General features: G+C 48.2%; 1 protein-coding gene across 3 annotated transcripts in view; it reads left to right on the plus strand.

The window, feature by feature from the left end:
• neil1 (nei-like DNA glycosylase 1) overlaps positions 1 to 13,979 on the plus strand; it is a 46,722-nt gene that overhangs the window by 21,710 nt on the left and 11,033 nt on the right. For all 3 annotated transcript variants that reach the window (XM_041178477.1, XM_041178476.1, XM_041178478.1), the window contains exons 5-7: positions 4 to 103; positions 2,883 to 3,007; positions 12,473 to 12,500. In XM_041178477.1, the coding sequence (XP_041034411.1) occupies positions 4 to 103; positions 2,883 to 3,007; positions 12,473 to 12,500 (253 nt within the window). The remainder of the gene's footprint in view (positions 1 to 3; positions 104 to 2,882; positions 3,008 to 12,472; positions 12,501 to 13,979) is intronic.

Below are 13,979 nucleotides of genomic sequence, written 5' to 3' on the forward strand. Positions count from 1 at the left end.
CAGACTGCTGAGTTGACTCTGAGTAAGAAGGTGAAGATGAAGCTGGAGAATCCTGACCTTCTTGAACTTTGTCACCTGCTTCCCATGGAAGTCATTAATTTGGGTAAGTCACTCTGTTTTTATGCACAGTCTCCAGTGTCTTCAATACGAGTGAGGCCATTATGCAGGCGACCCATTCAGATCCAACCATGTTGACTTCCTAAGTCAACTACAGTCCACTTACCCATAATCTGTCGGATTCAGTGCTTGTAAGCGAATGCTATTGCTATTCTCACAGTGACAGCAATGTGTACCATCTACAAGATGCACCGCGGCTCCATGGAAGGATTTGAAAACAAAGACGAGGATTTTAGAATTGAGGTAGACCATAAGGCAAGGACCGTGAACTGAGTTACTGACCATCACAGCTCTGTTGTGGGTGATTGCAGAACAGAGGCCACGTGGAAGGTACATTCCCTCGTGTGCTGTGTCTGCCTACAGGTGGCTCTGGCCCCGCTCTCTGTGATTGGTTCCTCGTACCTTTGAAGACAATTCCCCTTCGCTCTCGGTGAACCAGTTGGGGTTTCTAAAACAATCCGACTCTTTTCACGATCATTTCATCTGGCCTTAGCCACAATTGAGATTTTTGGTCGGCAGTGGGGGAGTCAAGGGTTATTGTGGGTGGAGGGGGGTGGGGAACAGACAGGAAAATGGAGTTGAGACCACAGCCCGATCAGCCATGATCTTATTGAATGGCGGAGCAGGCTTGAAGGGCTGAATGGCCTACTCCTTTATCCTATCCTATGTTCCAAAAGTACCAAATTTTTTTGAATTGGGTTTCACAAGTTGCCATGATAAGGTGTGAATTCTTGACGCGTGATTTGCTTGGGAAACACATCTACAGATTATAAGCGAGGGGAGTGATTGTTGAAATGATGGAACCTTCCTTCTGCGACTGCAACATCCAAAACACATCCTTGCAATGGAGATAATGAGGCATGAGAATGAATTCAAGCCACATCCTCACTGGTTCGACGCAGGCAACCAGCCACATTAAAGAAACACTAAGACAAAAGTGAAATGCTACAGATGCTGGAAATCTGACATGAGAACAGAAAATGCTAGAAATACTCAGCATGCCTGGCAACATCTGTGGAGAGCGAAACGGAGTTAAGGTTTCAGGACGATGACCTTTTGCCCAAAAACATTGGCCCAGATCTTCCGGTTAGCGGCAACGCTGGCCCCTTTTCACCCCAGCCTTCCAATTCTGGCTGAAGCAGCAATGGGCCAGTGTGACCTCTCCAAGTCCCACCAGTGTGTGGGAGTGTTGAAAGAAAGAGAGACCATGTCCCTTTGTCATTGCACTATTTTCCATATTCAGATAAGTTTTTAAAGGTCTTTTAAATGGGTGAGTGAGCTGTCCAGTCAGAGAGCGGGGGTGGTTGGTTCGGAGGGGTGGTGGGACACGGTGGTGGGAGAGGGAGTGGGGTTGTGTTGGGTATTGGTGGTGGGCGAGTGTTCAGGTCAGAGGCCAGTGATTGTGGGGGGAGGGGGTGCGGTTCTGGTGCTCAGTTCAGCTGGGGAGAATGCAGGAGGGCGGCGCTGAGATGGAGGATCAGCCACGATCATACCCAACCCTGCTCCTAGTTTCTATGTTACACTGTCTAATCACTGAGTTAGGCAAGGTAATAACTAATGTAAATTTCCAGGGTAATTACGCAGGTAAGTCCTGCATATTTGGCTCAAGGCCCTGATGTGTGTGTGTGTGTGTACGCATGCATGCACGCGCATATGTATGTGGCGATGGGGGGGTGGTGGGGGCATGCACGTGGGGAGTCCCAGCATGAACCCAGACTTAGATCCACATTTTGCTGCTCCGGACATGGGATGATGTGGGCTGTTAACCCTGTTGTCTCTCTGCAGCTGCTGCCTGACCTGCCAAGTGTGTCCAGCATTTCTCTATTGATTGAAAAAACACTCAAGAGGGTCAGGAAGATATAATAATTTTCATAACACTATTGGAATTTATTGTAAAGTGGAGTGATTGTGCGTATGTGTGCGTGTGCCTTAATAAGACGATAAGCTAGGTTTGAAATGTTAAGTAGGTAAACATGGGGGAGGTTTTGGAATGTGGGGTGTAAAGGGAACATTTGCATTTTTTAATAAACCAGGCTAGTTTGAATTCAAAAGAGGGGGTGAAATGTTTCACCTAGCCAGGAGAAGTTAAGAAACTGTGTGTTTATTTTTCCCAAGGATTACTGGTAAAATTGGGACTATGCTAGATTTTTACTATCAGAGAGGTAAAGTCCAAAGACTTTGTGAAATAATGGGAATTTACATTCAATGGGGAAATCTTTATAAAGGAGATGAGGTTGTGTGCAGGAAAGATGGCATTCTAAGATCTAACAAGTGTGAAAAGCCTTCAGCCTCTAAGCCTCAAACTGCTGTCTGCAAGAACTGAAGCTAAGAAAACTCACTTTGAATTTGACTGTTCAGGGTATCATGTTACTTTGCCTGGGTCTATGTGTGTTATTGTTGCCCTAAAGGATGTGTAACTGGGAGTTTGATTAACTAGGGGAGCTTGGCGTTATCATAGTCGTAATTTGTAAACCCATGTATGTGCTTAAAATCATTTTTTTTCTATTTAATGCAGGTTTAATTTAGTTTTGTAAGAAACCTATAAGACTCAGTGGTCTTATTACTACTGAATTCAAAGCACGCATCTCGAAATTTATTCAAATTGCAAAACAGTTGTGGCAGTTGTTTCAAGTTTCCCTTTGGGATTTGAGCTGCCTAGCATTTACCATCGGCTGTGCCATAACTGCGTGCTTTAAAGAAAACAGTGGCCTTCCCTACATTAATTGCACAGTTTAATGCCCACTCTGCCTCTTGCCCTACCACAGGTGGCAAGGGTTACGACCCAGAGCATTCGGACGATTCTTCTGCTTTTCAAGAGTGGCTCCGCTGCTATTACGTTGACGGGATGCAGTTGCTACGTGACAGTAATGGAAGAACCATCTGGTTCCAGGTAATTGGAGCAGTTTTACTGTGAGCTCATAGGCTTACATCCCACACAAACCCCCCTCCTCTCCCACGGTGAGTACCTCACAGGACATGTTTCAAATGATTTTGTAGAAAGCGGATGAGATTGTCTGCTGAGTTTCTGTTTCTGTTTCTCTGCGTAGTGTCACAGAAAATAAAAAATAGAACCTTACAACAGGGCAGGAGGCCATTTGGCCCACACCTGTGCTAGCTCTTTGAAGTCGAATTAGTGCCGTTCCCCTCTCTTTGCTCTAACGCCATAGTCCTGCAAATTTTTGAGCATACGTCAAACTTCCCATTGACGCCTCCTATTCAGTCTGTTTCCATCACCCTTACAGATCATAACAAACCAATGCATTTAAAAAAATAATCTCCTCTGTCCCCTCTCTTGCCACCCCCTAGCCCCTGCCAGGTTCTTTCCCAAACATCCTAAGGGAGGTTTCGACTGAAGGAGTATTTATGGTTTGTTACTTGGAGGCGATAGAGTTTAGATTCTTTCGTTTTGTATTCTGATATGAGCTGGCATCATGAGTGGCATTGTGATACAGTCCATGAACTTGTGGTTTATCTCTGAATCAATGAGACCCTTCCTGTGTAATTTCGTAAAAATTCTTTCGTGGGATGTGGGTGTCACAGGCAAGGCCAGCATTTGTCGCCCATCCCTAACTGCCCTTGACTGAGTAGGCTGTTAGGCCATTTCAGAGGGCAGTTAAGAGTCACCCACATCGCTGTGGGTCTGGAGTCACATGTAGGCCAGACCGGGTAAGGACATCAGATTTCCTTCCCTAAAAGACGTTAGTGAACAAGATGGGTCTTTACAACAATTGATGATAGTTTCGCGGTCACCTTTACTGAATCTAGCTTTATATTCCAGATTTTATTAACGGAATGCCGCGGTGGGATTTGAACCCATGTCCCCAGAGCATTAATGTGGGCCTCTGGATTACCAGTCCAGTGACATTGCCAATACACAACCATCTCCCCACATATAAATAAAAATCATTGACAATAAGCTGATTTTAAACTCCCTAATCCCCATGAGTGGACTCAATCCAATATAGGATTGTTTTCATTTTTTTTTTAAATCCTGCATTTATATTGTTTATATACTTATTTTTCCCTCAAGTTTTCAGTCTGTTTAAATCAGTGAGTCATGGTGAAACAGAAGAAGGTAATTTAGCCCATCCTCGAATCCACATGGGTAGAATTGGAGGGAGCCATATACTCTTGAACGCCTGTGATGCTTAAATTCCTTTCTGAATAATAAATCCACAAAGTCTTATCAGAGAACCATTGGCCAGGATTTTACAGCCCCTCCCACCTGGCGAGATATTACAGCTCTGCCGAACTGAATAGAGATTTAAATGGCTTGCCCTATCTGCGGGGGGGGGTGGGGGAGAGAGACGTGCTGCGGTGGGACTGTAACATTCTGGCCATGGAAATGCACGGTGTAGGTGGAAGCAACTCAGCCCTTCATGCTCGTGCTAGCTCTTTGAAGGAGCAGTCATGCTTATCAACCTTACCCTGTAAGCTTCTCATCCTCAATCCCCCGTCCAACTCCCTTTGAAAATGATTTATGGAATCAGCTTCCACCCCCTTTTTCAGTTGGGGCGTTTCAGATCCCCAACGTTAGCCTGTGTTTGAAATACACCCACATTCGCCCCTTCTCCCCTTTTAAGACATTGGCCGGGATTTTCTGCCCCCTGTTGCTGTCGGGTGTCATGGCGGGCGTGAGCGGACAATATGGCGAGAAGGCCGAAAATTGGTTTTACGTCGTTGTGAAACCAGTTTGCGATCGTCAGCTCCGCCCATCAATGGCCTTCTCCACCTTCCAACATCGGGAACCTAATTTGAATGCATTTGCATCTCATTATCTTGCCTGCCGGCTGGAATCATCCTCCCCCCACCCCCCCCACGCTGGATTACCCGGACACGTCAGCCTAACTGCACACCACATTGTTTCACAACTGAACAGAAGCGACGTGCACCTGGCGAGCTGCACTCCGCTCGGGACTCCAAGGTTTGTTTGCCTACCTTGCTTCAGGCAGCACTCGCAGTCATCAGCGCCAGGATTCACACACAGCGCCACATCACTTATAGGGGAGCTCACAGGCAGGTCGCTACCTACCAGAACAGCCATTAGATGGGGGTTGGCTGTTCAACGGCTGCAGACCTAGGCCTTGCTTGGGGAAGGGGGAGAAGTGGCCTCAGGCAAGGGAAGAGGCTGCAGGGCAAGAGCTGTCCTGGGAAAGGGGGGGTTAATCCCAGGATGTGTGCGCAAGCACACAAGTTTATCTGTGCAAGCGGCCTCAAGAGGGTGAGGGCTAGGGAAGCAGTCTTCAGAGGAGATGAGGCCAGATGGACATGTGAGGTTGTGTGTGTGTGAGAATGGGGTGGTGATGTCCCTTGAGCTGGCAGTGAGTGAGATGCCAGTGAATGTGTGATGGGCTTGTGAGTGTGTGAGTTTAGAGTGATGAGTTGGTTGCCTTACCCTGGTGGCATCGATGAGACCATTCATCCTCTATCTGCGTTGGATGGTCAGCCTCTTCTGTGCAGCATTGACACTGACCACCACTGCCACCTCCTCCCAAGCCGGAGTGGTGACACTGATGGCCTCCTGTGGGGCCAGAGCGGGGTAGAGGACATCATGGTGGACCTCCACGGCGTCCAGAGACATGTCTAGGGACGCGTCATTGAACTGTGTTTGGGGTTGGGGGGGGGGCGGTGGTGGGTGCTGCAGGCTTCTTGCCTTTCAAAGCCAAGTCTTCTCCGGAGCAGTCCTGAGCTGCAAGCGCTGGGAGCCGCGTGCGTGACTGCCGTTCGAACATGGCGCCCGGCGTGTGGAAGCGACGAGGTGACGGCATGGTGGGTGGTGAGCGAATTGGAGGAGACCCGCCAGCGAAGTGGTGCATTTCCCGTGACTGCACAAGGCAGGAATGGTGTGAAAACCCGCCGGCCGCAATGGCGGATAAAACATTGTTTTACACGCTCGCAATCCCACTTGGTGTAATTCTGGGACGATTCCGCCCATTATTTCTTCAGCGCACAACACCGCACTATCCAATCTATCAGACCCTGGCAGGTTCCCGAGAAATCCCCTCAAAGTAGCGGCTTCGAGGGTGGCATTTTTAGCTGGTTTTAGCCGTTCAGTAAACTAATAGATGTCACGGGGGGACAACTTGAACTTTGATTTCAGAAGCTAGTAACTGGTGAAGGGATGACTGTACTCCTGGGGCAATGGAACGATCACGATGTTGTAAACACGCTTAGCGTTGAATGACTCGAGAGTCTGGCCTGGGTAGAACATGGATAGGAGACTGCCCGGGAGCATCAGCTTAAAAGCTAAAGAATCATATTTACCTGGGCACCAGCTGGAATTTACTCTCCCTTCCATCTACCAATTCCCTGGCCCAACTCTACATCCTGAGACTATCCTAGTTATCATGAGCTTACAGTGTCCCAGCTTTTAGATGCGAACTCGCAGCGATAAAAGGCACCAATTGCAGTCAATGTCACGACTCCTAAAGAGTTCCCTTCAGTGGCCACCTCTGCATATCTTGGGCGCTTGAGTTTCTTGAGCAATCTCCTGAGGGGTTATCCGCCAGGGTTCCTGGGTCAGAAAAGCATCCAGCAATCAGTGCTGAAACATGTCCAAACTCCAGGAAAGGTCAGCTGGGGACAGTCCCTGAAAGTTGCCCTTCACCCATCACCCCTGTAGCTCACTGACCTGCCTTGGCACCCGGCCCAGCCGTGCCTCGAATTTAATATTCGCATCCTCGTGTTGGAATCCCTCTGTGGCCTCACTCCCCACCCACCACCCCCCCCCCACCCCCCCCCATCAACTCTGTGACCTCCCCTAGCACTACAACCCCCCTCGAGAACCCTGTGCTCACTCCAACTCTGGCCCCTTGCCTTCAGCAAATTGGCAACATCTTCGACAAAGTGACTGACGCACCCTCTGCAGGATGTCCACGCTTTGCGGGAGAGCTAGAACGTGGTGATCAACGCGCAGAGATTTTCCTTGAGACTCACCAGACTGAGAGCCGGGGATTGGGCAGGGGGCGTTGTCTTATGAGGAAAGGCCGGAGCGGCCTGGGCGTGTGTCCGCTGGAGTTTAGAAGAGTGAGAGGTGGCTTGGTTGGAACATAATAGGCCAGATTATTACGCCCCGCGGGCGGGAGTGAAATAGCGCGAGGTGACACCGGACTAGCGTCCCGACATCATTGCGCACTCGCACGGCATCTCGCTCGGCAGTTGAACACGCTCGCCGACAATTGAGCCGGCAATTGAGCCGCCAATTGAGCCGCCAATTGAGCCGCCAGTTGAGCCGCCAATTGAGCCAGCATTTGAGCCGCCAATTGAGCCGCCAATTGAGCCGCCAACTGAGCCCATTAAGGAGGCAATTGAAAGTGATTTTTTGCAGCCCGTCCACTTCCACCGCTGGCGGATGGACCAGGCGGCCTGTACATTTTTGCTCAAACCTCAGTCCCGGGCGGGATGAAATCTCCGTGGGGAAGTAAAATAAAAATAAATATTTGGGGACTTTTTTTTTGATGAGGTAGGCTTTCAGGTGCTTGACTGCGCTGCCTGGACATATTTTACAGCATTTGTGTTGTTTTGTTTCCCCTGTGGGAGGTCTGCGGCTCGTTGAGGCAGCTCTGTTCCTTCAGGGAGTCACTGGAAGCGCTCACCAGCACCCACAGTGACGCCAGCGCCCGCCCTCTTCCCTCTTCCCGCCCCGATCGGCAGCGCTGAGCCTTTCTCAGTGCACGTTTCACTCTGGCTGGGTATTAATTGGCCGGCCAGTGTGAAATTGCAGTTTGGAGGGTTGGGGGGGGGGGAGGAGAGGTGGGGTGCGATGATGGGCGGGAACCTGCTTCCCGACCCCTCCTGGGCCCAACGAGCGAAAAAAAAACCAGGCCATAAAATCCTGAGAGGAATTGACAGGGCAGATGTGGGAAGGATGTTTCCTCTTGTGGAACTGGGAGGGGGTCACTCTTTCAAAATAAACGAGTCGCTCATTTAGGACAGGGTTAGGAAAAAACCTTTCTCTCTGAGGCATTGAGAGACTTTGGAATCCTCTTCCCCAAAAGGTGGTTGGGGGCAGAATCTTTGAACACCTTTAAGGCAGAGGTAGATAGATTCTTGATAAGCAAGGGGGTGAAAGGTGATCGAGGGTAGGCAGGAATGTGAAGTTGGGGTTAGAGTCAGATCTTATTGACAGGCGGAGCAGGCTCGAGGGGCCGAGTGGCCTACTCCTGCTCCTAACTCATATGTTCACGTGTTCGTGGGTTTGTAATAGTTGTAATTCTGCAATAATCAGTAAGCTGTCTCGTCCCAAAACCGAGCTCTTGTGTGGCCGATGAGCTGAGCTGAGCTGAACTGAAGAGGTGCAAAGATCAGGCCGTGCTGCCAATCGCTGACCTTGCTCAGATTAGACTAATTTTACACTGCTCAATCCTCACAAAGCACTTTAACAAAACTAACACAGTGCATAGGTTCCAACCACCCCCCCCCCCCCAACGCTTAACATAAAAGCAGACAGAGCAAAAGGTGAAATGAGAGACTTCAAAGACTTTGCATCTCAGGGAAAAGTGAAATAAGAAGAGACACTTTTCTGCTGCTTTGGAGAAACACATGTTTTATATCTTGAGCCTATGAGTTCACTAGTTGAGTAAACTCGAATTGCACGCCTTCATATACACTTGTCGGTTGATGCTCGCTATCAATAACAGAGAGAGACCAACAGAAGAAAACAAACTGTTATTGTTTATTGCACCAGAAAGCAGAGCACTCAATCCTTGCATGCTCCCACAACCAATTCCAGCTCCAGTTCACCAGGAGCCCGTGCTGTACAGTGATTGGTCAGTACTGTCACATGGTCAGCCCACTTGCATTCTCTTAAAGGCACATGGTACTCCACTTTACCATAACATGACAGGGTGTCGTGATAGCAACTCCCTGGAGTCACTGTTCTACCTCTGACCATGCCAGCGACCGGACACCATGTTAAGTTTCAGCTTGTCTCTGAAGGCAGATTTGCATGGGGTTCGGCCAAGAGATTTAATCCTTTGCCTCCACCTATCGCTGGCCTTCTATCCAGCTACACCTGTCCCACCCCCTTTAAACAGTATAAATTTCACCACATTTTTACTTCTCTTTGGTTCTGAAGAAGGGTCACATGGACTCGAAACGTTAACTCTGTCTATCTCTCGACCCGATGCTGTCAGACGTGCTGAGTTTTTCCAGCACTTTTTGTTTTTGTTGCTGTAAGAGATTTAACCATTCTCCTTGAGGCCTCCACTTTCTCAGTGTGAATCATGCAGGTGGACTCTTTGTAGATGAAGCCTCGTAGTTGGCCTTGGTGCTTTGCTACAGACACTAGAATTTTGAATAACAGTGAGTCCTTACTAAATGATTTCAGTCAGATCAGCTGTTAAACCTTCCTACTGTAATAACCACAGGAGCCACTACTTGTGGATGGACAACCCTTAGTGCAGAGCGCCCATTTTAAAACAAGAACTTGCATTTATATAGCGCCTGTCACAATTTCAGGAGGCCCCGAAGCACTTAATGAAGTATTTCTTGAGGTGCAGCCGCTGTTGTAATGTAGGAAATGCAACAGATGATCTGTGCACAGCAAGCTCCCACAAACTGCAATGTGATAATGACTGGGTAGTCTGTTTTAGTGAGACTGGATGAAGGGTAAATATAGGCCAGGATAGCAAGGGGAATATTGCTGGTCATCTTCAAAATTGCACCCTGGGACCTTTAATGTCTGCCCCGAAAGGGATCGACAGGGTCTGGGTTTAATGTCTCATCCGATAGATGACACCATCAACTGTGCAGCACTGCCTCAGCATTGCACCGGAGCCTCGGCCTAGATTGTGCGCTTGTGTTGCTGGACTGGGGCTTGAACCCACAACCTTCAGTCTTGGAGGTGGGAGTACTAGCTACTGTGTCATGGCAACCCAGAAGTGCCAGCGCCTTCAGCTGGACGAGTGTCTGGCGGAAAGGACTGTGACAGCCATCAGAAACATGGAAGAGCTAACTGCTGAACTTTTAAAAAAATATTCTTTCATGGGATGTGGGTGTTGCTGGAATTTTTTGCCCATCCCTAATTGCCCTTTGAGGGCACTTAAGAATCAACTACATTGCTTTGGGTCTGGAGTCACATGTAGGCCAGACCAGGTAAGGAAGGCAGATTTCCTTCCCTACAGGGCATTTGTGAACCAGATGGGTTTTTGCAACAATCGATGATCACCAGGACGATAGCTTTCAATTCCAGATTTATTAATTGAATTTAAATTCTGTCAGCTGCCGTGGTGGGATTTGAACCCACGTCCTCAAAGCACTGGCCTGGACTTCTGGATTATTAAAAACAAAAACAGAATTACCTGGAAAAACTCAGCAGGTCTGGCAGCATCGGCGGAGAAGAAAAGAGTTGATGTTTCGAGTCCTCATGACCCTTCCACAGAACTAGGTGAATCCAAGGAAGGGGTGAAATATAAACTGGTTTAAGGTGTGTGTGTGTTGCGGGGGGGAGGGGTGCGTTGGGTTGGGGGAGAGAAGTGGAGGGTGGGGTGGTGGTTGTAGGGACAAGCAAGCAGTGATAGAAGCAGATCATCAACAGAACAAAAGAACACATAGGTGTTGAAGTTGGTGATATTATCTAAACGAATGTGCTAATTAAGAATGGATGGTAGGGCACTCAAGGTATCGCTCTAGTGGGGGTGGGGGGAGCATAAAAGATTTTAAAATATTTAAAAATAATGGAAATAGGTGGGAAAAGAAAAATCTATATAATTTATTGAAAAAAAACAAAAGGAAGGGGGAAGAAACAGAAAGGGGGTGGGGATGGAGGAGGGAGCTCAGGACCTAAAGTTGTTGAATTCAATATTCAGTCCGGAAGGCTGTAAAGTGCCTAGTCGGAAGATGAGGTGTTGTTCCTCCAGTTTGCGTTGGGCTTCACTGAAACAATGCAGCAAGCCAAGGACAGACATGTGGGCAAGAGAGCAGGGTGGAGTGTTAAAATGGCAAGCGACAGGGAGGTTTGGGTCATTCTTGCGGACAGACCGCAGGTGTTCTGCAAAGCGGTCGCCCAGTTTACGTTTGGTCTCTCCAATGTAGAGGAGACCACATTGGGAGCAACGAATACAGTAGACTAAGTTGGGGGAAATGCAAGTGAAATGCTGCTTCACTTGAAAGGAGTGTTTGGGCCCTTGGACGGTGAAGAGAGAGGAAGTGAAGGGGCAGGTGTTACATCTTTTGCGTGGGCATGGGGAGGTGCCATAGGTGGGGGTTGAGGAGTAGGGGGTGATGGAGGAATGGACCAGGGTGTCCCGGAGGGAGCGATCCCTACGGAATGCCGATAAGGGGGGTGAAGGGAAGATGTGTTTGGTGGTGGCATCATGCTGGAGTTGGCGGAAATGGCGGAGGATGATCCTTTGAATGCGGAGGCTGGTGGGGTGATAAGTGAGGACAAGGGGAATGCGGAGGCTGGTGGGGTGATAAGTGAGGACAAGGGGGACCCTATCATGTTTCTGGGAGGGAGGAGAAGGCGTGAGGGCAGATGCGTGGGAGATGGGCCGGACACGGTTGAGGGCCCTGTCAACGACCGTGGATGGAAAACCTTGGTTAAGGAAGAAGGAGGACATGTCAGAGGAACTGTTTTAGTCTGGCGGAAGAACCCCTACACCACCATCTCCCCTGTGGACACGATTAGCCAGTCATGTCCACAGCCTGAAAGCATCAGTCCAGAACAAGTTAATAAGAGGGTGACTCTGGCCAGTCCAGAACATACAGCAGTGTTAAGAGACTGCAATGAGAAGATGTAGAGAGGACAGCCACAGGAGCTCAACAGTTGACTGCTGATTGTAGAATAGTTAAAGCGCAGAAGGAGACCATTCTGCCCATTTTGTCCATACCGGCTCTCCGCAAGAGCAACTCACCCAGTCCCACTTCTCCCACACTTACCTGTAGCCCTGCAGAATACTACTTCAGGTAATTATCCACTTCCCTTTTGAAAGCTGCTATTGACTCTGCCCCCACCACACTCTCAGCCAATGCATTCAAGACCCTAACCTCAACCTGCGTTAAAGAAAGAAAGTTCTTGCTCATGTCACCTTTGACTCTTTTACCAATCACCTTAAATCAGTGACCCTTCCGCCAATGGGGGCAGGTTCTCGCTCTCTGTCCAAAACCCCTCATGATTTTCAACATATGATGATGATGCTGGGGGAGTACTTGTTATAAGTAACCATCTCAATGTTTTGTTTCAAAGGGAATAAGCTGGAACGTGGAATATTGAAGAGTTCAGGAAATGGGCAGGAAATTAGGATTAGACTAAGTGGCTCATGTGCAGCAGCAAAAAATTTGAATGTCCTGCCACATTCTGTGTAGCAGTTAAATTTAACAAACTTCAAGTTTTTGTCTCTTGATTTTATTCCAGGGCAGCCCAGGACCAATGGCACCGAGAGGTGAGAATGACTTTATTTTTAGCTTCATTTCTGTTTTACACCCATTTTTTTTTTAAGAAGAAAACTCATGATTCAAGTCTTCTGAGCTGGACTTGGCTGCCATAGAGACTGCTGATGGGACGCTGTTGCTGTAATCTCCCATTGTAGTACCTCCCCACTGCCAAGCTCCTCACCCTGACCTCTGGTGTGGGTAGTGCAAATTAGTGCTCTCACGCTAATTGTTTGCCGACCTCATCAATCAGGATCTTGGGTGCCCTTGGGTTCAGGACATTTCAGCCTTCCCGATTGTCCAACCATTGAAAATTCTAACGCCCCACAGGTGAAGGACGCTAGTTGGGAGGAGAGGCTAGCGAAGCAGGGGTTTGTCTCCCCACGGCATAGAAGGTTAAGGGAAGATCTGATACAGATGTCATTCTAGCCTTGTGTGAATCCACAATTTTCATCGCTGTACCATTAGCAGCCATGTTTTCAGCTGCCTTGGCCCTAAGCTCTGGAATTCCATCCTAAGCCTCTCAGTGATATCTTGGCAGGGTAAAAACACTGGTGCATACACTTTGAGCTCTAGTGCCCAACTGAATTGGTGTATTCCAGTTTGACTGTATACATACACAAATGGCCACAAGAGGGCACTATTACACTCCTCCCTCCTTAATGAAGTTACACAACCTCCACATAACTTATATACATTTCCTGTTTTTCATTTATTTACAAATCCAACTCAACCATGGGTTTCCTATCCCCAAGAGAATACCTCCTTTCTTGACCCATGAGGAATTTGCAGATGGATATGGATAAGTTGAATGAGTGGGCAAAAACCCAGCAGATGGAGTCGAATGCGGGAAAATGTGAAGTTGTTCACTTTTTTTGGCCAGAAAGAATAAAGAAGCAGATGGAGAACTGCAGAATTCTGAGGTGCAGAGGGATCTAGGTGTTCTAGTGTATGAGTCACTGCAGAATTCTGAGGTGCAGAGGGATCTAGGTGTTCTAGTACATGAGTCACAAACAGCTAGTGTACAGGTACAGCAAGTAATTAAGAAGGCTAATGGGATGCTAGCCTTTATTGTGAGAGGAATTGAACATAAAAGTAAGGATGTTATGTTTCAGTTATACAGGGCATTGATGAGGCCACATCTCGAATGCTGTGTGCAGTTTTGGTCTCCTTATTTAAGGAAGAAGGTAAATGCGTTGGAGGCGGTTCAGAGGAGGTTTACTAGATTGATACCTGGAATGAGTGGGCTGTCTTATGAGGAAAGGTCTGGGCTTGTTTCCACTGGAGTTTAGAAGAGTGAGGGGTGACTTGATTGAAGTATATAAGGTCCTGAATTGTCTTGACAAGGTGGACGTGGAAATGATGTTTCCTCTTGTCGGTGAGTCCAGAACTAGGGGGCACTGTTTAAAAATTGGAGGTTGCCCTTATAGGACAGAGATGAGGAGAATTTGTTTTCTCTCCGAGGGTTATGCGACTTTGGAACTCTCTGC

This window comes from Carcharodon carcharias, chromosome 32 (assembly GCF_017639515.1).
Source record: "Carcharodon carcharias isolate sCarCar2 chromosome 32, sCarCar2.pri, whole genome shotgun sequence".
NCBI lineage: Eukaryota > Metazoa > Chordata > Chondrichthyes > Lamniformes > Lamnidae > Carcharodon > Carcharodon carcharias.